We start from the raw sequence: 27,184 nt of genomic DNA on the forward strand, positions 1-27,184 counted from the left end.
TGACAACAACAACTCTGGCCGACATGTGCTGGGAAGTTCTGCCCCATCCCCCCCTACAGTCCGCATTTAGCCCCTAGTGATTATCATTTGTTTGTACCCCTTAAAGACCATCTGGGAGGGAAGAAATTCACGACAGACGAAGCACTGCGGAGCGATGTCCTCCAGTGGCTACGACAACAACAAAGTTCTTTCTACGCCAAAGGAATTCGGGAGCTGCCAGAACGATGGCAACGGTGCCTCGGTGCGCATGGAGAATACTTTAAAAACTGACATAGTTTGGTGCTTCTTCTGCTACCTATTTCCTCTGCAGAAATAAAAGTCCCGGTCAACCTTGAACGACCCTTGTAGTTTAACTCGCTATACTGTTATAATTCACTCTATTTGTTAACAATGCTTATATAGACTGTTACTTTAACTAAAATTGACCAATTTTGCATAAGATTCGTTTGTTCTGAAAATAAATGCAGTTTTTTTGTTGTTTTTTTTAAATGTGATTATTTGTGCAGCAAAAATGTTCTCATCAATACTCATTATTATTTATACCGGGTGCGTCAAAAAAATGTACACACACTTTGAACTGTCATAGAAAATGTATTTTCCAACCTACGTACAAGGTTAAATTTCTGGGAAAAGAAAGGCTAGTCCCATTTGAAAAATAAGTGTACTTTCTGGTCAAACTGAATGTTCCAAATGGTGGTTAAGTGGTCCTTTCCGTTTTGAAGGTACTGCAACTGGAGAAAAGTACCTAACAATGTTTGCTGATTCCATTTTCTCTGCCAATCGTGCAATGTACGGTAATTACAGGTTTTATTACCAACAAGATGGTGCGCCACTGCACTATCATAGGGATGTGTGAGCATACCTGGATCAAAATGTACCAGGTCAGTGGATAGGACGCAGGGGTCCAATCGAGTTTCCTGCATGCTCTCCAGACCTTACGCTGCTCGATTTTTTATGGGGCACAGTAAAAGATGAGGTGCACCGTCGTAAACCACGTAACCTGGATACACTTTGGGATGAGATTCAAGCGGTGTGTGCAGAAATCCCATTGGACACTTTGATGCGAAGTACGGAATCAATCGTGACTCGTACTCAGAAATGTATCGAAGCTGATGGCCATCATTTTGAACATTTACTTTAACCACCATTTGGCACATTCAGTTTGACCAAAAAGGACACTTATTTTGCAAATTGGAGTGTAGCCTTTCTTTTCCCAGAAATTTAACCTTGTATGTTGGAAAATAAATTTTCTATGACAGTTCAAAGTGTGTATCCATTTTTTTGACGCACTCGGTATTATTATTGCTACTGTTAATTCAAATCACATTTCTAATTATAGGTTATTGAGTTCTTATATATATTTTTAATATAAGGACGGGGAAGTTTTGAACTGGAGATTTGGAATGTTCCATCACATTCATCATTGTTAGATATTTACTTTTGACATGAAAATGGTGCATTGCAGATCACTGAACATTCTACATCATAGGGGGTAGGAATGAACACTACTGCCCTGCTTCCCCTCCCAGTAAGCAAGACAAACTCTATAAACAAATGCTATATTTTACATTTCTTGTATGGTATTAAATGTGACTGCTCCTCCATAAAATATTAAAATTATCAAATATATGAAACTGTTGGCAACACGTGAGAGCTACTACAGGTCTCCTCTGGTGCAGTAAAGATGTCAATGCAGCAGTGAGTAACCAGTTTCATGGAAGAAAGATCAAGTAAATAAAATAAAATTGCGTTTATTATATTGCTGTGGTTGTTTGTAACGGAAAATAAAAAAAGATCAAGGTTATTTGAGATCTCAAATTTGCATTCTATGCATTCAGAATATTCCAGATTACAATGTCCAAGTTTTCTTATCATGTAAAGTATTCACTGCAGAATAATGACAATTTTTGTAGTAGTGATTTGTCTATAAGTTGTGCACAGGAGATCATAGCAAATTTTACAGTTTCTAAGTTACAGGTATCTGAATTTCACCTTTATCAAAAAGAGGTGTGCAAAAATGAACTTTTACTTAAATTTAGTTAATTTCTGGACACACATTACAATATAAAATATATCTAAAGAACCGAAAATAATACATTCCAACGATTACAAGATATAATACAAGGGTACTACCCACAAGGTAACATGAAGAGTGAAGTATGAGGTTAGGGGTCAATAACTGAGCAGCTCGGGAGTAAACTTGAAAACCCACACCGTGTTCAATATTGAATTAACACTGGATTTAGTTCCTGCACTGTACAATATTGAATGGAGTTACATCAGTAGCCAGAAACACAAAAGAGCATCTGGGTAAACCATAACCCAAATTGTAATGAACAAACCTTCACCTGCATCTTTCTCGGTTTCATACTTTTGTGGGTTATCAAGTTTTACTCCCGAGCTGCTCAATTATGAAAGGGATAGTAATCATATGTACCGAGATTGCTGCCCATTATGTGCAGTCATGAGAACATTTCAATTGTTGTGGAATTATTGAAACATCATAAAATTCCCACAACTAAGATTCCATTTTTGCAGACAAATCAGGGAATGATACATGATGAGACTGTTTTTCATGATAGTGCGCAATTGTAGGAATTTCAGTATTTTCAACAAAGTTCTAACTCCTGACTCTGCAAGCAGTAACTTATATATGAGCTTCATTAAAGCAATATTAACTAAATTTACAATCTGAAATTTAGTCATTAATCATTACTACTAACATCAATATCTGATACATGTTTTGAACACAAACGATACTATTCCAAGAATAACTTTTTTCCATGAACTTCCAGAGGCACTAATTAAAACTACACTTTTTCCTTTCAATCACTAAATATTTTTATAACTGAACATTTAGACAATTTCATGTGTATTTTTTTAAGAATTAAATACTAAGTTCGAAAACAGAGGTTACTTAAATAAGAAGCAGAAGCAGCAAATAAATAATGCCTGATAACATCAAAACACTGGAACTGTAAATTTTCTTTACAAGGTACAGAGGGTTGCCAAAGCTTAGAGACTGGAGTCTGTGAAATTGAAAATACATTGAGACTGCCCGAAAGTCTAGTCCCATACAAGACTATAGCAAATTGGAATGTACAGAAATTGAAAATTTAGCTGAATCAAAATTACTTTATCTGCTACCTATCAAGGGAATGGTTCTCGGATATAAAAGTAATTTTTTAACATACATTTTTGTATTGATTATTTCAAGATTCAAGCTTAGCGATCAGAATGAGCCTTTCACCTCAAGAACTAAAATGAGATTAACTTCAAGACATAATTTTACATGGGACTGAAAATGAGACACAGAACTAATGCCTTTGTGGCCAGGCATGTTCAGCAACTGACTCCTTGCCATGAAGGTTCCAGGTTAGAATCCTGGCATTAGAATGGATGTTTCTCGATAAGAGTTATTTTGCCAATTTCATCTAATCATCAATCATCTTCATCACTGAGAAAGAAAACAAACTAAAACTCAGTAATGAACTTAAACACAAACCCAGAACCTACAGTGACCTATGTGTGCCATAACCAAACCAGATTTGAAGAAGTGTTAGTGATGCCTTATGTAGCAGAAGTGTGTATAATACGCGGGTGTATCAAAAAATAGTGGAACTAATAGTATTAACTTAAGAATATCGCCTCTCTTTATTGAATTTCAATTTCAAACTTTCAAAATACTATCCTTTAAAAGTGCTACACTGATTCCAACAATCAATTATTTTCAAAGCAATCCCTGAACCCCCCCAGGTTTAGCACACCCGAAAAAGCACTGTTAAGCTCACTATTTTATTGAAAATGCCATTTACGAAGCTGTCCTTTTCACATGTCTTTCAGTAGTAGTAACTATAGACTGTTTACAAACCACACGATTATAAACAATTCTAATTTTGTCCAACAAAATCTGATTGCCATGTGCTGTTGTATCTTCAAATTCATGCTGGGTACTAAAAACACATCATAAATGAATCATTCCAGAACTGTGGCACTATCACACAATACCAATTGACAGCATCTGATTGACGCTAGCACACGTGCATTTAAACAAAATACAATCAGTCCCATTTATTTCATACGCCCTCTTAATTAGTACCTTATTAGTTACAGAAATTATTGTTGCAGGAATTAAATTCCCCTTACAAAAAAAAAATACAAAAGGCATTACTTTCATACTGTTTTCTCAAATTTGTACACGAAAAGTAAACAAATACAACCTGACATATCAACTAACCATGCGCTCAGCAAATAATATCAATATTCCATAACAGGTCTCTGGAAATCAATACACTATAACAAAAATAATGCCAACATACAGAGGTATCCAATTCGATCACCTTTTCTACACATTACTTGAGGAAACTTAATTGGGAAAATCTTCCCATGTGTAATCAGTCTCTTTTTTTAAAGATTAGTTTCTTTAACATATCCACGTGACTGATGACATGGGATAACCATCTGATCTCTTCCAGTTTGGCAATGTACCGAAGATGGGAGGTGGGCTGTGCATTATGTGAAGGGCACTGAAATCATGAACATGGTATTAAGAGGGAAAGAAGTGAACAGTGTAGACAGTATATTTAACACAGTGCAAATTAATATTTAATTGCACACCTAATCTGTAGGGACCTTGATTTTTATTTTATATTTTATTCTAAAATTGAGATTATACATCAATTTTTTTTATGTATTCCTTTAAAATTTCACATACTGTATAATAGCACGAATCTATCTGGAATGTAAAGCTTCAACAATAACCTAGTCATTGGAAAAATATAAATAAATAACTGACTCTATTAACATTAGAACGGCGAAGAATTTGATACCTCCTACAACAGCGGAAAGGGGTCATTTTGACCCCTCATAAGAAATTAATTTAAAATTCAAATTATTTTAGAATGGGAACATATTTTAAATTTATATTATTTTTCTCTGGCTTATGTATTATAATCAAAGTGTTTATGTGGTTATTGATACATTCTGATTACAAATAAAAAATATAATCAACAACAACTGAACACTCCAATTTACACAACATTTCACCATGAGAAATTGCTACTTGATGCGACATGTTCGAAGATGTCCTTCCTCTCTCAGTCCAAGAACACTACCTACATGATGATATGTAAACTGTGACAAGTGGGTAGATGCTAAAGACAGGATGACACAGGAACGGCAACCTGACGCTGATATTGCAGCATGCATCAATGAAACTTTACAGGGATCAAATTGACCCCTCCCGCTGTTCTAGGGGTTTAACATGAAATTTCACAGAAATAAATTATATTTTGTAAATTTCAGTATATCATCTTAAAAAGGACAAAGAATTATGAAAAGTCACAAAATTTCGAGGAAAATATAAGAAAAACAGGATAGTTAAAAAAGAAACCGTGAAGGTACGTAGTGACCCCTCCTGCCATTCTAGTGTTAATTACCCAACAATGTGTGAAAAATCCAGTTTTGAGAATTTGAAAATTAAATGAAAATGAACTGCTATGGTGCTTGGTTTATGGTATTACTTCTTGACAAAATAAATCAACAGAATGAATTAACAGTAGTAATTGTTTGAGCAGTTTTTCCTTTATGGTGAATATTGCTCCTTAATTAGGGTTTGTATTCTGCAAAATTAAAATCTAAAATCTAAAAATCTAAAAAAAAAAAAATTCATGGACCATTCATCAAGTTAATATTGGGTTGGTGCTTACGTTCATAGCGTTTGTGTTTGGTATGGCAACACTGCGGTGTTAGGAGTTTATTGTTTAATGTTCATCAATTGAAGTGGCATTGTTGTGCTTGTGAATACGCATTGTATTTTACATATTTGAAGAAAGACGGTGTTATTTATAGGCTAAAGAACAATAAGCGTCCAGTGTGGGGAGGGGGGGGGGTTGCAACAATTGCAAGACATTTTCTTCTGTCTGAGTTAACATAGGGCCAAAGGCAGCAGAGGTGACTTGAAACATTTGTCCCTTGTACGGGGAGTTTCTACACACCGTGGAGTCCACATTCAGGAAGACCATCGGCCTTTAATGAAGAGTTTAACAGGCTGGCTACAAACAAGCAGAAATGAAATTCCCTGACTTTTCCAGGACAAAATTTACATTTTTCCCTGACAATTACAAACTAAACTAAATCGATGTTTTTGCAAATTGAAATAATAAACTCATACAGATCCAGGTATGGATTTGTTAAGTACCAATATTATCTTCTATGAAATTGACTCAATTTCTCTATTCTCTATGATTTGAATTCAAACTGCAAAATAGTGAATTTGGAAAATTATTAGAATTCACAAGCTAGGGAAGGATTACGGAATTTTGTCATACGCAGTAAGTTTAAAATAAAATAATTGATTATTTTTAAAGTTACGACTAAATGAAATTAGAGTGAAGAGTTATTGATTAAGAAATACAATTTGTAATTTATCAGTCTCCTTATACATTCTCGGTATTATATGTTGATATTTCCACTGAGGTTTAGAACACTCTGCTTGTAAGAACCATGAGTACAGACTCATTTTTCAATGCATAAAGCTCTCTTCTCTGTAAAGCAAACAACTTAACTCTTGCATATAAGTGAAACAATTTAATCAAACAAAATAAAGTGTCATATTTCCTTACATTATCAATGGGATTTCTGCTTCAGTACAGTATATCCAAGTGAAGTACTGTGAAACTGACAACATGCAGTTATACCATTAATGCTGTCGAAAAGGGTATGTAGGTATTAGAAATTTAACGCAAGGAATATATAGAATTGCATTGTATAGGTACCTGATTTAGCTAACCATACATTAAAACAGGAAAACACTATTAATAAAAGCTTCTGAAAGTTCATATACGAGGGGCATCCTGAAAAAGCTCCAATGGTGCCTATACGCAGCACTGGTGGTCAGAGATAGACACACACCCATGCAGGCAGGAAGAAGTGGCATGTAGCTGTAATCTGGTACAGTTGCAATGCAGACGTTTTAGGACAGTTCTAGGTTAAAGATTGCAGCTATCATACAGTCTCCCACCGATCCTAGCCTACAATGCACACTCAGAATTTGGCACAGAGCCACCAGCAATTGTGTGAGGTGTGCAGCTGGACGTCGTGTATGGTCAGACGATGGTGCAGACAATTCACGAAAGGCCAATCGAATGTGCACAACCCCATACAGCTGAGTACACACGGGCTCTTTGCATCACTTCAGGTGAGAGATCTTGGACCACTCCCTGTACAGCCCTGGCCTTAAACAAAGAGATGAAAGTCGGTACATTCTACTGAAGAGGTTTCTGGCAGGGCAAGGATTTGACAGCTACACTGCGGTAGAGATAGTTCCAGTCTTTGCTGTCCGACACATATACCATGGGCATACAAAATTTAGTGCCATGCTACTACAAATGCCAGAATAATGGTGGTGATTATGCCGAAAATTAGGTTAAGACTCACTGTTACTAATGCAATAAATTACAACTGATATACTTGTTTTATTTATGCCTATTCAGTAGGAACCTTGATATTTTGTTATTTTTTTCCAAATGGGTGTATTATTTTCTTATTTTTTACTATACGGTGTTATTTTTCTCAAAATTCACATTTTCATTTTAGCGCATTTTCTGGCAAATATCTGAAATTATTCCTTCATGGTGTTTTTAAACTACTGTTTCAAATTGCAAGTCACATGGCTTACGCCTCTTCGTGAGAGTTTGGTATGTTGAAAGTTCTTTTGGGATTTGGGAAAGTTATTTTCCATACCCCTTTTTTTTAATTTTAAGGTAAGGATTTTAGATAATGGAATTTTCCCCGTTTATACTGAAGAGTGCATAATGATCGTAAGTGGCGACGCACCCAAAAAATTAAAATCAATCAATCTCACGTAACAGATACTGATATATTATGGCACCAAAAGTTAGCATTATCTGGTGGTTCAGTCGGTAATGCGTCCCGGGTTCGATCCCCGGCCGGTTCAAATCCGGGAACTTTTCTAACGATGGAAGCGGCCCCGGTGCCCACCCAGCATCGAATAACATGGGTACCTGGGGGAAACCCTGGGGGGTAAAGGTGGTCAGGGGCGTGATGCTGGTCACATCACCCCCACTCACGACCAGATCAAGAAAGTGTGGGGCGTTAGCCTTCATGGCATGGTGCTATGCACAGAGGAGCACTTTACCTTTACCTTTTTTTTGAGTTGTCAGTATTAAGTTTCCCAAAATTCGCGTTTTTGTTTTAGAACATTTATCTGCCAAATATACCGAAACTTAATACTCCATTGTACTTTTAAACGATTATTTTAACTTGTACATCACATGGTACACGTATTTTCATGACAGTTTGATATGTTGGAACAGATTTTTGAGGAAGTAAAAGTAAAGTGCTCCCCTGCACTTTTCCATGAAGGTGTATAAGGGTGTGGAGTTAGGGCCCCACACTTTCTTGATCACGGCTAAAGGTGGGGGTGATGTGATCAGCACCACGCTCCTGGCTACCTTTATCCCTCAAAGTTTCCTCAAGGTACCAGCTTCATATGATGCTGGGTGGGTGCCGGAGCAGTTTGAATAGGTGGAAAACATCCCGGTTCTCCCCCGCAGAGGATCAACCCCGGGTCTCTTGCATAGAAGTCAGATGCCCTAACGACTGAGCTACATTATTACTTGCTCGACAAATGCCGATTGAGCGCACTTAGCTTGGTAATTCAAAACAGTAGACAGTAGATACGCACTCGAGCTCCTGTTAGAACCCTGCCACTTTTCTCTGTGATGCAAATGGTTTTGATAGAAGTTGAAAAAATCGTGGGAAATACATGATTTAATGTGGCAGTCGGAATTGTTCCATGTACGTATAACTCTATAGTTTACTCTTGAGTAAAATGTTGGAAAACTTGCATGTTCTATGTACACAAACATGGCCTAGAAAAGACAAGAATGGTGGATTTCATGGAATTTTTCTTTGATTTATGTCACTTCTTTTTTTTAAAAAAAAAAGTGCTAAAAATGCCAACAATTCACATTTTATGCCAAACTCGCATTATTTCGATATTTAGAAAGGGCAAAAAATGTGTCCAGACATCACTGCACATTCCTAAACATAACCTCGCAACAATTACCATTTTTCACGGTTTTGGCGTTTGCGAGAAATCAATCGGAAATTACTTTCTGGCCACCTTTCGTATAAATCAGTAGATGGAAAGTGAAAATTTAGCAGGGCTGGCAGAGAAAAGTCAATTCTTAAAGAATGTGATTTGCTTTTATGATTGAATGATTCGAGTAAATATGATATTAAAATATTTACCTATTTATTATTAGTATTTTATTTCATAATATTGGACATTAAGCTTACTCAGTGAGAGATTAATGACCATCTCTCACGAGTTTAAACAGACAGGACAGAGAGTGGTGTTAATTTCATTGCAATACTAGTGTTGCAGAAAATTTGAGGTTGGGAGCATGCACTTGCCAGTGAGAGAAGGGGGGGGGGCAAACTCCAAATTTTTATGTTTTTTTATTGAAATTCGGTGGTAATGCCCCCAAACCACCCTTCCTCGGTTCGGCGATCTTAATTGTACACGGTTGCATGCTATGATGTTTTAGCTGCAAAACAAAGCTTATCCGAAGTAGATTGCTACCATAGTGCCCGAGTTATAACAATTTTCCTCCAACAATGCTAATTACCTATTTTTCGTAAAAAAAATAAAAAATAAATCACATTTTGGCTTATTATTCAACTTGTACGACACCCAAGAACATGAATGTTTCAATCTCTTGAGAAATGTCCATTCTTTAAAAAGAATACTAAAGTTCGCATCTTCTTCCCAAATAGCGGGAGAAGAGGGGGCAAACTCCAGTGTTTTGTTTTTTTCATTGAAATTCGGGGGTCGCGCCCCCAGACACCCTTCCTCGGTTCGGCGTTGTGAATTGTACACGGTTGCATGCTACGATGTTTTAGCTGCAAAACAAAACTTATTCGAAGTAGATTGCTCCCATAGTGCCCGAGTTATAAAAATTTTCCTCCAAAAATGTAAATTACCTATTTTTCGTAAAAAAAAAAAAAAAATCACATTTTGGCTTATTATTAAACTTGTATGACACCCAAAAACATGAAACGTGTTTCATTCTCTTGAGAAATGTCCATTCTTTGAAAAGAATACTAACGTTTGCGCCTTCTCCCCAAAATAGCGGGAGAAGAGGGGCCAACCTCCAGATTTTTAGGTGTTTTCCATTGAAATTTGGGGGACGTGACCCCCCCCCCCCAAGCACCCTTCATCGGTCCGGTGTTCTAAATTGTACACGGTTGCATGCGCTGTTGTTTTAGCTGAAAAACAAAAGTTATCTGAAGTACATTGCTCCCATAGTGCCCGAATTATAACAATTTTCGTCAAAAGAGTGTTCGAAGTCAATGAAGACGATATTCCCTGACATTTCCCTGACTTTTTTCACACCTCAAATTCCCTGACTTTTCTCGGTTTTCCAGGTCTGTCGCCACCCTGGTTTAAACACTTAAATCTACAAGGATCCACATCAGTCAACTCGAGAATTAGCAAATGTGGTGAACTGTGACCATTCAACCATCGTGCAAAATTTGCATTTCATCGATAGGTTCAGGATACTGCACGCTTTAAATGAAAACAGCCAAATCAGCGAGTAGGCCTGAAAGACAGCATCAAGTGCTGTGACACAAAAATACACACACACAGTCTTCTAACATGACAAAAGCTGCTATCCTGGAGCTTGGTTGGGTAGTTATTCCACATCCTCCTTACTCCCCTGATTTTGCATCCTCGGATTGCTATCTTCTTAGCTCTAATTTCATCAATCTTCAAGGAAGCTCTTTTGGTGATGAAAATGCTCTTCAAACTTGGCTTGACGATGCTTTGAATGCCGAATCACTGGCTTTCTTCAGGCATTGAATTTAAAAACAGCCCCACCGTTAGTAGACAGTCATAGACAATGAAGGAAAATATATTACTGAATAATTGATGTCATTCGTTCATCTCAAATTAGTATCAAATAAAAAAACTTTTGCCACGGTGAAAAAAAAATTGTACAAATTTATGCCATCAACCCAATATATTAGGCACATCCAGAAAGTAAGTTTCCCACTCGCCCACAGGTGGGAGGCCATGTGTATTGAAACAAGACTTTGCGGATGCGTGATAAGCACATGCACTGGCTAGAAAATGTCCTATAACATGCCTCCCGAAAGTCCTCAGTAGCGTTGCGGCAGCAATGAAACTTGGTGGCTCTTATTCCATCTCCCGCCACATGCGAGGTTCGTTCGGTGATCAAGATCTTGAAGCACAAAACATACAGCCGATCGAAATTCATCATCAGCTATGCCAGGTGTATGGGCCAGATGTCATGAGCAAGCAGATGGTGCATCGTTGGTGGAGGACATTTACTGAAGGCTGGCAAAATGTGCGTGACGACGAGCACAGTGGGCGGTCATTGGCCGTTATGGACGAGCTTGTGGAGCAGGTGCAGCAGCGCATATTGGAGGATCGTCGCGTCACGATCACGGAACTCAGCAGTCATTTCCCGCAGATTTATCAGTCGTCCTTGCATGACATTGTTACCAAATGCCTCTTGTTCCGGAAATTGTGTGCCCAGTGGGTGTTGAAACAACTGACACCCAAACACAAAGGAAAATGCATGGGCATGGCACTTACACTTCTGCAGCGTTACCATGATGATGACGATTTTCTCAACTGGATCATCACAGGGGGTGAAACATGGGTTACATACAGCACCCCACAAAGCAAGCAGCAGTCCATGCAGGACGAAGTTCAAACAGACTGTGTCGGCGCGAAAAGTGATGTGCACAGTGTTCTGGGACAGACAAGACATTCTGCTCATAGAGTTTCTGCCCAGAGGCGAGACTGTGAATGCTAACCGTTACTGTGAAACACTGGGGACATTGCGACGAGCCATTCAGAATAAGCGACGTGGTAAGCTCAGTGCCAGGGTGATCTTGCTGCACGACAATGCAAAACCGCATATGGCTAGGCGCACTGCAGCCCTTCTGCACAGGTTCAGTTGGGAGGTGTTCGATCATCCATCGTACAGCCCGAATCTCGCTCCCAGTGATTACAACCTGTTCTTGCACCTGCCCGGTCAACATTTTCAGAGCGACAAAGATGGTCCCACGCTATGACAAGTGCCTGAATTCCGGCGGGAATTATGTTGACAAGTAACTGGACAAGTGCTGTATCAGTGGCAATAAATCATTGTATGAAATAATGTTTCCTTTTTGTGCAAGACCCCAGGGAAACTTACTTTCTGGATGCGCCTATTATTTCTAACAATTAATTAATTTACCTGTCTGAATTCCGACGGGAATTATGTTGACAAGTAACTGGACAAGTGCTGTATCAGTGGCAATAAATCATTGAATGACAATGTTTCCTTTTTGTGCACGACTCCAGGGAAACTTACTTTCTGGATGCACCTATTATTTCTAACAATGAATTCATTTACCTGTCTAGTTTTAGCAATGCTCCTTTCTAAGAACAATTTTCACAAATAATAGTTTTGATTGAGTTTGATTTGAAATCCACTCTATGCACAGAAAGGCTAATCGGGGCTGAATCTACAGTTTAACCTTTTGGAGCCCAAGGCCATTTTCACATGCAACCCCCTTGATGCCCAAGCTGATTTTGAGCAAAATGCAGAGTTTCAATTAAATGAGTGTAGATCGGAGACTAATTGCCCTAGAGAGATGAGTGATATACCATTGTACGCGGAATGAACCAGATTCAGACTATATGAAATTTATGCAAATTCGGCATATATGTGGCGGTGGGGAGGGGGCTAACTCTCAAAATTCCAAAATTTCGGGGGAAAAAATTTGGTTCCCCCACCCTCCCCTCACGAAAAAAGTACATGACAGTGTCGACATGCACATGGAAATGATCGCTGACATGTAAGGAACACAAAAATATTTGCATTATTATCATATGACCAATGTAACTTGAGTTGTACCCCCAAAAGGAATGGTCGGCACGCCACTGATTCAAGCTACATAATGCAGCGGTACCTTGAAATGACTTTAGCTCAGAGACTATTTGCCCTGGAGATATGAACGATATACCGTTGTACGCAGAATGAATCACAGATTCAGAAGATATATAATTTATGCACATTCGGCATATATATGGAGGGGGAAAGGGAGGAAATCCCCTGAAAATACTTTTCTTTTAAAAAAAGGGGTATCTCCCCCCCCCAAAAAAAAGGATATGAAAAGTTCAAAATGCACATAGAAATTATCGCTGACATGTAAGGAACACAAAAATATTTGCATTATTATCATATGACCAATGTAACTTGAGTTGTACCCCCAAAAGGAATGGGCCACCCAGTAATGCCCATCCCTCAACCACCCTCCCTCCCAAGCCATCCCATCCCTTCTGCCGTCCCTCCCAACTCATCCTACACACTCACAGTTTACGACGAGCCTGGTGATGAAACAGTGTTTTTTTCGTTCTACGCACCGCTTCTTCTTCGATGGGGACCTGGCAACTCTGCAGGGCTCCAACTTCCGGTTCAGTCTCTTTCTCCTCACACCGATGATGCTACGAAGTTAGCGAAAATTTTGAATTTTTCTACTGTCTGGTGAGTGTTTCCTTTTACCTTCATTGATTTTTATATATATATGTGTGTATGTATGAATGTATATGTGTAACTTAAAACAAAAACTCAATAGTTCTGTTTGTTATAGTTATCTTAAATTCAAAGTTCATACTTCCATCAATTTCTGAACTTAGCTTCACTTGTAAAAATTCTACCTCATTTCCAGTAATCGTCAACTCTCTAAATGGTTTTAAAAAATTACTAAAGCGATTTAAATACAATACATATATATACTTAAGCATCTTTAGGTATTAAATTCAGACAAAGTGCTTTTCGACCAGCTGTTCGTAAATACCTGAATGCAAAGTTGCCTTAATGCTGGATTGGTTAGTGTGCTGCATCGAAGCTTTTTTGCTCGATCATCTAAAAGTTTGCACAGATGGCTTACAGAATTGACAGTTTCTTCGCTCGAACAGGCAAACGATCGGTATATGTTCGAAGCCCAGTAGTTCACGAATAACCATAATTTGTCTGTAGTAGTGGGCCTTTAAATTGTGAAGTGAAAGACGCAGTGAAATTGAAACTAAAGTGAACACAGTCATCATCTCCATATTAAAACGTAATTTAGTCTACCTCAACAATACATAGTAATATATGAAAATGATTATGGGCTGAAACTACCAGCACGAATTTTACACATAGATTTGTACGATTATAGTCACATTAAAATGATATTTGATATTCTATATATTCGAGTGAACCACGCTCGAGCGTGGGAGATTTGATCAAGTTTGAGCAAGCGAAAGTGGTCCAATGCAGTATTCTAATGTGCAGGGAAGAGGGAAGAATATCTCATGAAATGGCCACAAAGGGTGCCAGAATTGAATCGACGCAACTTCTAAGAATGGGGTTACATAAAGAACTTGTCTATGTGTCATCTTTACTACAAAAGGTAGGAGAACTCAAACCTAGAATTTGAGAAGCTGCCTCAATATCTATAATTTGATTACCATGTAGATATCTGCCAAGTTACGCATGGCTCACATATCAAATCTTTGTGATGTCATGTGCAAACAAACTTGGGAGATTTTGTTCTGAAAATAATATTTACATGAAAGTTATATTATTGGAGTCTTTCTACAATAAATTAAAGGAAAAGATACTGGACTTTATGTACACTCATTATTACTCTTTTTTAACCAACAATAGCAAATAATTAAAATATTAAGTATTCTTTGTGGGTACATACTTCCATTTTTACAATACTAAGAAGTTGTGTTGTTAGCCACTGCACTGATGGCATTTAAAATAACAAAACAATAAAGACACAGTTTACACTTGAAAATTTAAAGGAAATATTTGTGTTACAAATCTATTACACTGGAATGGGAGAAATAAAATCATCGCACATTGCTGACTCTTTTTAGTTCACACCCTATTGTATAGTCATGGTACAAACACGTTCTAAGAGAGTCTTGGAATTCCTTCAAAATACTTTGTTTTCATACACAGGGTTTTCCTAAAGTCCTTCCCACATTTAAATTCACCATAACTTTGTAATGAACAGAGATATTTCAGTGAAATAGAGTTTGTACCGCACAGCAGTCTTTAAAGTTTTATTTGGCAAAACTGCACGTTGAGAGAGGATCACATGACTGCGAACGATCAGGTGATTCCAAGATGGCATCGATTCGTTTTGCAGTATGCAGAGCTGAAATAATGCGTTCTGGTGTACGAATTACAAACCTGCGAGAGGGATAACCAAAAATTGAATGTGTGGTGCGGTGTGTTGATGGATCACCTAATCGGCCCTTGCTTCTCAGAGGATGATATCATGACGAGCGTACAGACCTCAGCATGCTGCAGACGTTCTTCCTTCACCAGCTGATTGCACTTGGTATCAAGGATGACGTTCACTTCCTGCAAGACAGGACACCTCCCAATTTCCCTCTTGCAGTCACTTCTTGGATCAACAATTCGGAGGCAGGTGGATTGGCCACCGAGTACCCACATCATGGCTAGCATGGTCGCCAGATCTAGCTCCATGTGACTTTTGGCTGTGGGGATGTGTCAAAATGGAGGTGTATGCGGAAAAGCCAAGAGATCTGGATGACATATGCAGTCATCGCGGGGTATTTCAGATGAACAGTGCCGGAAAGCCATTCTGGGTTTCAGGAAGAGATTCCAGGAATGCATCGACTTGAATTGTGCCCAGTTGGAGATGAGGTGTTGTGCAGTGTTGTCAGGTAAAACTTTAAAGACTGCTGTGAAGTAACAGGTGCGGCAGTGAAACGGGCGATTTGGCAACCCTGGAAATAGCAAGTTACGTAAGGAATCAAAAAACGGGAGTGGTGCTATCTGGACAACAAACCTTTGCCATTGACACTGATATCGGTGTTCAGTCGAAATGGCATCGTGGACCCGTGAACAACGTGCTTTTGCCGTGAAGGCATTTTACAAAAACAACGACAGCTACGTCGCCAGGCAGCATTTTTGTAAAACACCCTTACGGCAAAATCACGTTGTTTACGGGTCCACGACGCCATTTCGACTGAACACCAATATCAGTGTCAATGGCAAAGGTTTGTTGTCCAGATAGCACCACTCCCGTTTTTTGATTCCTTACGTAACTTGCTATTTCCAGGGTTGCCAAATCGCCCGTTTCACTGCCACACCTGTTATAAACTTTATATCACTGAAATATCTGTTACAAAGTTATAGCAAATTTAAACATGGGAAGGACTGTAGGAAAACCCAGTATTAATTTACATCCATGAATTTAGTACTGAATTTAAATGCATAAATTCATTTCTACATGACATTCCTGATATTTTGCCACCTAAATAGCTCACAACAATACATGCACTACAACTATGTAAGTTTACATTTAGTATTGTTGAAACCTTTCAATTCCAAAAAATCAAAGTCCCCACTCATACCTCAACATTACAACTTTTACATATTTCATTAATCAAAATTATGAACATAAACATTTCTCAAATTCGACATAGTATATAGAATAGTAGCTGTTCCATACAATAGAATGCTAAAATATTCATGCCTCATATGATCAGTATTATGAAAGATTAGAAGAGGAGGGACGAGAAGATCTACACTACAAAATAGAGTAGTCAAGGTTTATATTAACGTGGTTTTTATTCTTGCAATGTTGTTTCGTCCTGGTTCCCTAGAACGTTTTCAAGCTTTTACTAGCAACATGCATATACAAACAACCTTATATGGTTAGTCACTCTATGAATAAAAAAGTTCTCAGTAGTGTGTAGAGTGGCTAGCCATGTAAGATTGTGTATATGTATCATGGAAGTGAAAGCTTGAAAAAGTTCTGGCGAACCAGGATGCAACATCTCCACAAGAATAAACACTAAAGGTTTGATTGCTTGATTGAATAGTTGTTTTAAGTTTAAGTCCACTTTATGCACAGTAAGGCTAATCAGGACTGGACCTACAGTTTAAAGTGGGATCCGAACCACTATGTGCCTCCACCAGGTATCGAACCCGGGACCCTTGATTACTGCACCATCGGGGAAGCTAAACACTGAAGGTAACATTTACTGTATTAATTTGTAATATTCAACAGTGGTTATGTGAACTTTAGAGAACATTGATATGCAAGATCTTTTGAACAAAATCTAAAATTCGATAGTGTCAGTGTACCTGGGGGTAAAGGTAGCTGAAGTAAGGTGCTGATCACATCACCTTTGCTATGGGCAAGATAGAGAATGTTTCAACAATGGTCTGGTTAGTATGGAATATCACTGCCCACAAAGTAGCTCTGGGGGCTCGCTCAGCATCCAAACAATGGGTACTTGGGAGCGTAATGGTGTCTGCAGCGTGGTGCTGAACACACAACCTGCACTGTGGCCAAGATAAGAGAATGTGTGGAGTCCATTCACCACATCCCGTATATCGTTTATGGTGTGGTGAAATACTGGAGGTGAGTTTTGCCTTTCATTTCTCCACATACATATTTCATTCCACATAAGTCTCTTAAGAACTTAACTAATACAAAATGAATAAGTTTAGTTGTGTTGATATAGTTCGGAGATAGGTAATCATCATACGAAGTAACGATGTCCTGTTGCAAGTAATAATGTAACTGCAATACGGACATTCCATGAAAAGTGGCCCTACTTCACATTAATAACAAAATGAATTAATATGAAAATTACTATTGTTTTTAATTGATTGATTGATTGAAATGGTGTTTTAAGTCCACTTTATGTGCAGTAAGGCTAATCGGGATTGGACAGACAGTTTAAAGTCAAATCCGAACCACTATATATCTCCACCAGGTATCGAACCTAGGAAACCTTGACTGCAAGGCGACGACACTACCGCTGCACCAATCAGGGAGGCTTATTGTTTTTAATTGCATTAAGGTTTAGATATTTGTGAATGCATATAATTTACACATTTCATCAATAAAAGTTACTAACATCTGTGGCCTGTATACTTAAAAGACAAATGAAGTCAAACTTTTGCTATGTTTTAAAGCGTCACAAACGTAACACACTTTTGTTAATGCTTTTCATGCATTCAGTCTATGCCATCATACTAAAGTTTTTTAATTTGTTAGCAGATACCACAAAATACTTCATAATCAGTTCATTATGAATATCTTAACCTTTTGATGCCCAAGCCCTTTTTCAATAGTAAGCCTCGGTTGCCCAAGCCGATTTTGAGCAAAATGCAGAGTTTCAATTAAATGAGTGTAGTTCGGAAGCTAATTGCCCTAGAGAGATGAGTGATATACCGTTGTACGCGGAATGAACCAGAGATTCAAACTATATGAAATTTTTGCAAATTCGGCGTATATGTGGTGGGGGGGAGGGGGCTAACTCTCAAAATTCCAAAATTACAGCATCTCGATCGAGACGCTTGGGCAATTGAGGGTTACTTTTGGGTATCTCGATCGAGATGCTTGGGCACCTAAAGGTTAATCCAATCTCATGCCTACAATCTTAAATTTTTTGTGTAAAATGTCACATGTAATGCTGGAATGCTCCAATAAATATATTTCAGTGTTTGTGTTAAGTGCACTTTATTCACAGATAGGTTAATCAGGATTAGACCTGCAGTTTAAAGTGGGATCCGAACCACTAGGTGCCTCCTAACAAGGCTGTTAATTCACAGACTTAGTATTTGAACATAAATAACAGTTAAAGGGTAATTGTGAGTTCTGTTGTCTGTCAATAAACTCCCACACTGAAGCCACAACCACTTTAGGGAGTATACCAAAAGTATTCCTCTCAATAAAAGAAATACTCACTTAACACTTCCTCCCCTCCTGTTAACACCCAGTAACACTCCTGGTAAGACAGTACCCATAAAGGCACTAACTCCCCATTCTCTCTAACTTCTATCACACACACACAAAATGAACATCTAAGCTCACTTGAACAGTGCATGTAAGAAGTTAATCATGACACAACATTGCATCTGTGAAAAGCATGGAGTGCTAAAACATCAGCAAAACAAAGAGCAACACATAACAAATATAATAAGGAATGAAAATGTGTATTCATTAGGGCTGAGCCGATACCATGTTGAACCGATACTGATACTTGAAAATTGTGGCTGTTCAACGTATTGATTAATATTTGTTTGTAAGTATTTCACCCCAATTATATGCATCAATTTACCAAGATTTTTCCTTTAAAATATTCAAGGATTACATCAAAATATTAAACTACATAGTTTTTCTTGTATGTACGCATTGCTTGCATTGTAGAATTATTTTCCTGTAGTTTACGGTTATTACAAGCATAAGAAAACAGTTTTTCGTTGTGACGTTTCAGGAGAACACACGCTCCCTTCATCAGACATTTATTTATATTTTGACTAAAGATACAGTTATAACAAGGGTTAGCAATTTAATAAAACAAAAAGAGTCCGTTATATAATGGATGTTGTCAATGTTACATTGTTGTAATATAGCAACCTAAATGTGAAAAGAAGCAGTCTGTTTTATTTTTTATTTCAGATAAAAAATTTTGATCACATTTTTTCTTATTTAAAATTATGAATCCCAATCATCAGGTAATTCAAAGTCATCATTGTTTTCACAAAGTTTCTTGATGTTTTCTGTTACATTAAATTTTAAAGATGGTGGCTTACTCCATTTGTGAAAAAGAAAACTCCATACTGGATCTATGTTACCATTTTCATTATTTAATTTATTCCAGTGTTCTTCTGCAATGAACGAAGCTTCCCAGACATTCAACTCTATGTTTCCTGTCAATCTTTTTAAAATCCTTCTCTATTTAATCAAATGCTTCTCTTCGATGATATGAGTTGACAAACCTGTTCTTGGGTTTAGATTTATAATGTCCAAATCGTGTTCTTGCCATCTTATTGCCACTTTCCTTACTGTTTGTCCCACATAATCCTTTGAACATGAACAACTTATATTATATATTCCTGTGGTTTCCACATCTGGTAGAGAGTTTCTCATTTTGAATTCATTAAATGTACATTCTATACTTCTTGGTGATCTAAAAACAATTTTGAAATTAAATCTAAAAAATTTTGTAATTTTATGTGAGAATCCCTTGTGGAATGGAATGCACACAAATTTCTTTTCAACAGATTTTTCATCTTTGTCTGTATTTCTCTTTTCCTTTAGTTTTCTTGCGACTTGCGCAAGAAACTGTATCTTTAGTCAAAATATAAATAAATGTCTGATGAAGGGAGTGTGTGTTCTCCTGAAACGTCACAACGAAAAACTGTTTTCTTATGCTTGTAATAACCGTAAACTACAAGAAAATAATTAAACTACATGTTTATGTTTATGGTATCGCAAAATTAAGTTTTTTATAACTGGTGTAGAATAAAAAGAAACTTCAAATTTTGAATAATTTCCAAGAAAATTTGACTCCCTCTGCGCTATTTTTGCGGAGCTTGTGGAAGATCAAAATGCCGGAAAAGTTATCGGTCGATATGGGTAATTAACTTCCAACTGATACCAATACCACTGGTCGGACGATACTGATACATCAGCATCGGCTCAGCCCTAGACAATAGCAATAATACTGAACCATCGAGGTCAATATTTTTTTAGAATAAAGACTTCATATCAATATATTGCACAGTGCTAGTCAATGCCACTGAAGCTACATATGTAATACAGGGAAGCATGCTAAAAAAGAACCCTCACGTGAAGTGCAACCTCTCTCAGCATTTGAAGGCTACTGGACAGTCCATCTGTAGTACTCCACAAAACTGGATCCTTCATTGAAAATAGTTATAGAAATTCATCCCATCCTACCACAGTAGCATTGCCTGACCTTGTGCGCATATTGCCTCACCGCATGCACACACACGTGTGTGTGTTCCATCAATCTTGTTATACAAGGAAGCAGTGGCAGACAGCTTCTTCTGAAATAGTCTAGAGTTCAGCTGTTGCATTCAATTTGATGTTCTCCATGGTTGCAAAACCCCTCCCATTGAGGCCCATTTTCAGTGTAGGGAACAGTCAAAAGTCACTCACAGCTAGATCCAGAGAGTACAGTGGTTGGGCAATGACAGGAATGTTATTCTCCGCAAAGAATTTCTGCACAAGTGATGTGTGGTTCAGTGCATCATCGTGATGCACAAACAATTCATTCTACCTGTCTTGGAACAAACTTCACACTAACATGGCTCAACTTCAAATCGTCAGATAGAATCACATAAATGGATCCACAAGACACACTAACTTTTTGTTACAACTCTATAATATTCATTTCTGGATCAGATTGAATCAGTCGTTGCACTTTTTTAATCAGTTGTTTTAGTTGTGGATGGATGTGGAAGCCTCCTGCTGCACTGGTCATCCTCAGTCTACTGTCCAATCTTAAACTGGGAAAACCAGTCAAGAAATGCAGACTTCTTTAGTACTATATGACGAGGGCCAATAACATCTGTGAAGAAGATTTTTCCCATTTGATCAAGAACCTGATATTCGCGTGCTGTTCATCAAATTATACCAAATGGCCAACACTCATGACTAACTTAAATAGAACAGTAACGACACTGCATGCTGAAATCTGTCCAGACATGTTGCGACTGCAAGCAGACATGTTAAGCTTCCCACAACAATGAGTACATTATCTTATCTCTCATACTCTGTCTGAAGAGGAATTCTAGGAACATTTTGACTGCCTGTCAAGGATAATGTACAAGCCCACTCAATCTTCTGTGGACAATTGGACAATCTGGATAATACAAAGTAACACAGATACTCACAAAAGCCTCAATCCCACCCAGCCATTCATCCCTCGGAAGCACCAGCAGCATAGACAAACAGATAATGCAACCCAGTAAGGAGAGGCCAGACACAATACATCCTGCATCCTAGACAACTCAGACAATGAAGTTAGCAGTGAGCTTGTGAAATTAAATTAATAGGTTCTATCAGGTCAAACTAAGAAGCACCATGATTTCCACTCATGATATGCTTACAACAATGTACCAGTTTTCCACAACTAACTGGTTTCTTATAAAGAATATGCTGCTTTGTATTTGGTCAAGACACGATTGTCTCAGATCTTTTGAAAATGATATTACAATTTACTCAAGATGGGACAGAGTAAGTGGTAGTCTAACGGTATTACCCAATATACACAAATAGGTGTAATCTTGTTGCCGTACTTAAACATCCTCCGTGTGCCCTTTCTGAGAGAAAACCACAGCCATATATCTTGGGGTGTAGTGCACACCGACAAAGGAGGGCTAGTTCAGAGTTGTCAAGCATCTTGCCACTCCTGCCCCTGAAACAGGACAGGGGGAGGGTGACCTACGTGGACATTCTTACCATGAGCATTTTTCGAGTGGGGAACGATTAGGGTCAGTTCCTTAGTTCTTTACATTCTTGTCATGATTCCTCCCTCACATACATGCCGCTGGGCAATGCAGAGACCATACGCAGAGGAGGGCTGGCTGCCGATAGACAAGAAGAGAGGGCAAAGATGTGGCAGCATTTTTGACTGTCACCGTGGCATGCACTGTGGTTTCGGCAGGAAAAGGGGTGAGGTAAAAACGTGAAAGCATGGCGAACAGAATATTGGTAATATTAGAGACAACTTGACCAATCCAATATACAGGGTGATTCATAATTCCCTCTGGGATTTTGAATGCTTATAGTACAACAAAACACATAAAGCAAAAAGATGCATATCAGTGCATGAAAAATCTCTCCAAGTTTAGTACGTACCTTGGAGGTGCTCTAAATGTGCACCCTTGATGATGTAATAGACATCAACTGCAGAAAAAATATCAGTAATATTATGTCTAGTTGTACCTACTTTACAGCTGAAAAAGAAATATATATAACAAATATATGAGCTTACCTCTTAGCACCATTAGAGACTGCTGGGTTAGGTGCATCTTCTAGCTTTGTACATTCTTTTGCTTTGGGTGACTCGGAACCAGCTTTGTTTCCCTCAATTCTTCCTTTAGTTTGTTTATTTTTCTTCTTTCTTTTAATTTCACGAATGTCGGTAGATCCTTCAGCCAATTTGTTCACAATAATCACTGGGTCCCGAAGTTTTGGTGTCATTTTCGGTGGACAAATTATACTTCCTTCCCTTGATTCCTTTGGCTCGCTATCTACAATGTTCTCCTTAGAACTATTACCAGAATCTTCATCTTCCAAATTGATGCTGTTTGATTCATCTTCTTTGGGTAAGGTCTCAGTAGCATTTGGCACGTTCTCTTTTTGGTGTCCATTAACATTCGTTCCTTCCGCTTTATGTTTTGATTCTTTGCTGCTGGATTTTTTCAACTTTTTATTCTTTTTCACAACCTTCTTCTTTTTTAGCACCACTCTTGGGCTCCACGAATCAGAACTATCTGAACTTAACCGTACTTTCTTCCTCGACTTGGAATCTGGATTCTGATTCTTTTCGCATGCCTCCGATTGTAATTTTCTCTTTATTGCAGAGTGTCTCTTTTCTGTTTGCTGGCTGCTGCTCTCTGATGTATCACCAGTCTTTCCGATCAAGTTATCACACTTTTCGACGACAACCTGAACTAATCCGTTTATGCGGTCTCCTGTAGGTGAAGCACTCTCCTTACCACTTTCCTTCAATGATGCCTCTGTCCCAGACACTGCAGAAATCTCGACAAGTTCTTCCACTTGATCCTCATTTCTGTCGCTCTGGTCAGTTTGCGCAAAAGTTAACTTTCTGGTTTCTCGCCCTTTCTTAAATGGTGGGTCACCTGACGGCAAAGATTTCTTTGGAGTCACGCTTCCTCCTCTCTTACTGTCAGTACCTGTGATTGGCGTGTCGTCTTTTGCACCAGGAAATGATCCTACATTACTGGCCATATTTGCATCAGGAGAGGCACTTTTACTTGCTAAAACAACACCAGTTTTGTTACAACTAGCTGCATGCCCGGGAAAATTTGCTTTAGTGCTTGCGTTCACACTTACTGTTTCACAATTCTCCGTTGCTTCTTCTACCTGCTGATGTGCTAGACTACTAATTACACTGTTTGGCTCAGTTTCATGATTCTTTTCAGATAGACGTGGCAGCTGAGTTTGTATATGAAGGGTCACTTCCATGTCTGTTACAACACAAGTAGTTCTTTCAACAGGATTAATGTTAACATACGCCTCAGACTCGACATGCGTGGCAGTGAAGTTATCACGATTTTCTGATAACTGGTTATCGGTTTTGCAATTATCAGCACTAGAAACAATACATTGGGGTAATTTGTCCACTGATTTCTTCGGCGATTTATCAATTAAACCTTCCCGAGCTGAAGACTTCTTAAAGGGTGATTCGCTCAATTTCTTCCGTGGTCTACCCCTTTTAGAACTCAACCGTCTTCTGGTTGTCACGTGACCTTTCCTCTCGTACTTCCAACTCGGACCCTCGAGGGGGTCTTCACTTCGAACACGCTCAAAAAACATCTGTAAGCTGTCTTCCGGAGAATCTAAACTGGAGCTATCCCTCACGCATTCAATGCTCAGCTTATACGACCGTTTCTTGCTTGTAGACTGCCTCGAGAGAGGAACTGGAGATTTCTGCTCGCTAGCATCCATATTTTCTTCCCTGCTTGTGTCATTGTGTGTCATGGATGTTCTTTTGAGCTGAAACTCTTGCAACTATAAAAGAAAGAGAAAAAAAGGTAATGAGAAACATTTTATCATCTTACAAAACAATACAATAAATCTTAACAAAAAAATATTACAAATTAAAACAGCAGAGGTGGTCGAGTTGGTAGAGCATCGAACTGTCTTCTGGGAGACCGAGGTCCGATTCCCAGGTTGGGTGATCTAAGGTTGGAATTTTTCCGGCCTTGTCCCTGAATAAAGCAGCTGTGAGTACCCAGCCTCGAATCAATGGGTAAAGGTGGTTGGAGTGTGGTGCTGGACACATCACTTCCAAAATGGCCGAGATCAAGACTGTGTGGGGCCTTACCCCAATATCGACGATCAAGACTGTGTGGGGCCTTACCCCAACATCGACTAAATGTGCCTTCATGGCACGGTGCTAAATGCACAGGGAACTTTAGCTTACCTTATGACATTAAAAAACTTCTTACATTACGTGCTGCCAAGATTCTTGTTAAAAGCCACACAAAAGAAACAGCATTATAAAATACACTTTAAAAGTATTTCAAGGTTTCGACTCCATCCCAGTCATTATCAGGGCTGTTCAAAAGACAGCAAGGAAGAAGCGGCCAGTGTTTCCACAATGCTACTTGCTGCATCTGCTGGAAGAAGTCGTTGTGGTCTTTGGAGGTGTCTTCTATCATGCTGGTTATTGGTTTTGTGTGGTTTTCAACAATAAATTTCACTTTGAAAGCAACTATGATCCTACTTGTGATGATTCATTCTAGTTCCTCAGAAATTTTTCAAACCGACACCACCGAAGTACCTACTATATCCACAACCTTACATGACCAGTTACTGTGCACTCAGGTAGAAAACCCAGTTCTTATAGGACGGGACCTGGGGGAGAGCAAAGATGAATGAATCATATTTTATTAATTTACAGTACCTAGCCACATAAGGTTGTGTAACTTGAAAAGAGTTCAGGGGAACTACAGAGTAGAGCGATCACCACTTATTGTATTGTATTTTACTTGTAATTACACTAGTGGTTATGTGAACAAAGAACAATTAACATGCTCAAATGAATATGTACAACATGCTTTACAAACTAATTTCAGATAAGTAATCGAACCTACTTAAAAAAAAAGCGACAAAAAATATTTTAGATTTTGTGGAATTTGAGCTCTATTCACATATCTTTCATCAGGTTATATTATTTTTTTGAATAATTATTTATGGAAATAGACTTAAGAAATTTCAACAGGTGCCAATAAAGCACCCATAAAAAATGTTCTAATACTGGAAACCAATATTCTACCTAGCCAAGGTACGAGGGTGAGTCAAATGAAAGTGTGCCAAAGAATTCCAAACAGCATTTGATTGTCCTGTAACTTGGCAACAGTGGTACTCATGGTTTGACAAGTGGCCAAAAGCTGATAGCATGATGTCAGAATGTAACATGCTGGTAATGCAGGTCAGGCAAGGTGGGTGTCACTAACTTCCACAAAGTGACTGGCATATTGATGCCTGCGAGGCTTATGAAACCTGGAACCGATACCACCAACTGGAAACCACATCAGCAGGAAAGATTACGCCGCCTCTCTTTTGGGATGAATGAGGGGTCATTTTGAAACACTACATACCCAGTGGGGAAACAGTCAATTCATTTTCATTAAAACATTAATTTCTGTTCCTGACCTAATTATTCACCCAATTCAATCAGAAGGAGGAAAAAAATTCCAAGTGAGGCTGGAAGTTTGAACTGACGAATTTGTGAAAGAAGATATGAATGTCAAGTAGCATTTTCTTCCACATTCCTCCAGTCTTTTTCACTGTAAGTCAGATTGAACTGGCAAAAGCTGCAGCATGATATCAAACCTGCTGCCTTCCGTTTGCTGTGCTCAACTTTCAGAAGAAGTTTCTGCTAATTTCAAAATGAAGAAATCAATAAAAATCTTATGCATATCATGAACATGCCCAACAAATCTTGCAATAAGCAGGTGTTTCATCCAAAAGATGGAAGTTATAGCAACATAATGGTTTGCAATGAAACAAACAAGTTGAAAAGAACGCACTAAAAGCACTCATAAATACATCAAATCGTACTGCAATGTCATTTGTTTCAACTCTCGACTGGTTGTTGACTGAAGATGCAAAGTAAGGATGAGCCGATATGAAATTCTTACTGATACCGATAAAGTACCGAAATGAAATTTTCCGATACCGATATTCTACTGATCCAAAATGTAGTAGCCGTGTCGAGTGGTCAACTCACAATCTCAACACCTTGAGCATGGTGTTCCTTCAATACAAAGTAGCAAGAATAGGAAAATTGGAATAATAGACACTCCTTCAATCAATATCTGAGAAGAATGTTATATTTAGAAATATTGATAAAAATACATTTATTAACTATAGATAATATGCACTATCAACAAACGAAGAAACATTGCAATTGTTTACATTGATCTGAAAAATAAAAATTCAATTTTAATCACATTTAACATGCAGATATTTCAATTGTTTTTCTTGAATTGAAAAAGAAATAACACAAAGTAGTCCCACTTGA

General features: G+C 38.2%; 1 protein-coding gene across 7 annotated transcripts in view; it reads right to left on the reverse strand.

Annotated features, from left to right (window-relative positions):
• LOC145992053 (uncharacterized) overlaps positions 1–27,184 on the reverse strand; it is a 133,185-nt gene that overhangs the window by 54,355 nt on the left and 51,646 nt on the right. For 6 of the 7 annotated variants that reach the window (XR_014442125.1, XM_083128209.1, XM_083128211.1 and 3 more), the window contains exon 9: positions 22,901–24,663. Coding sequence is in view for 6 of the 7 variants with exons in the window: in XM_083128209.1 (XP_082984335.1) it covers positions 22,901–24,663 (1,763 nt within the window). In the remaining variant the exon portion in view is untranslated. Of the gene's footprint in view, positions 1–689; positions 4,527–22,900; positions 24,664–27,184 lie in introns of those variants that run through there. The other variant, XM_083128212.1, reaches the window with a different exon arrangement.

Source organism: Lepisma saccharinum, chromosome 9 (assembly GCF_977018435.1).
Source record: "Lepisma saccharinum chromosome 9, izLepSacc3.1, whole genome shotgun sequence".
In the NCBI taxonomy this organism is placed as follows: domain Eukaryota; kingdom Metazoa; phylum Arthropoda; class Insecta; order Zygentoma; family Lepismatidae; genus Lepisma; species Lepisma saccharinum.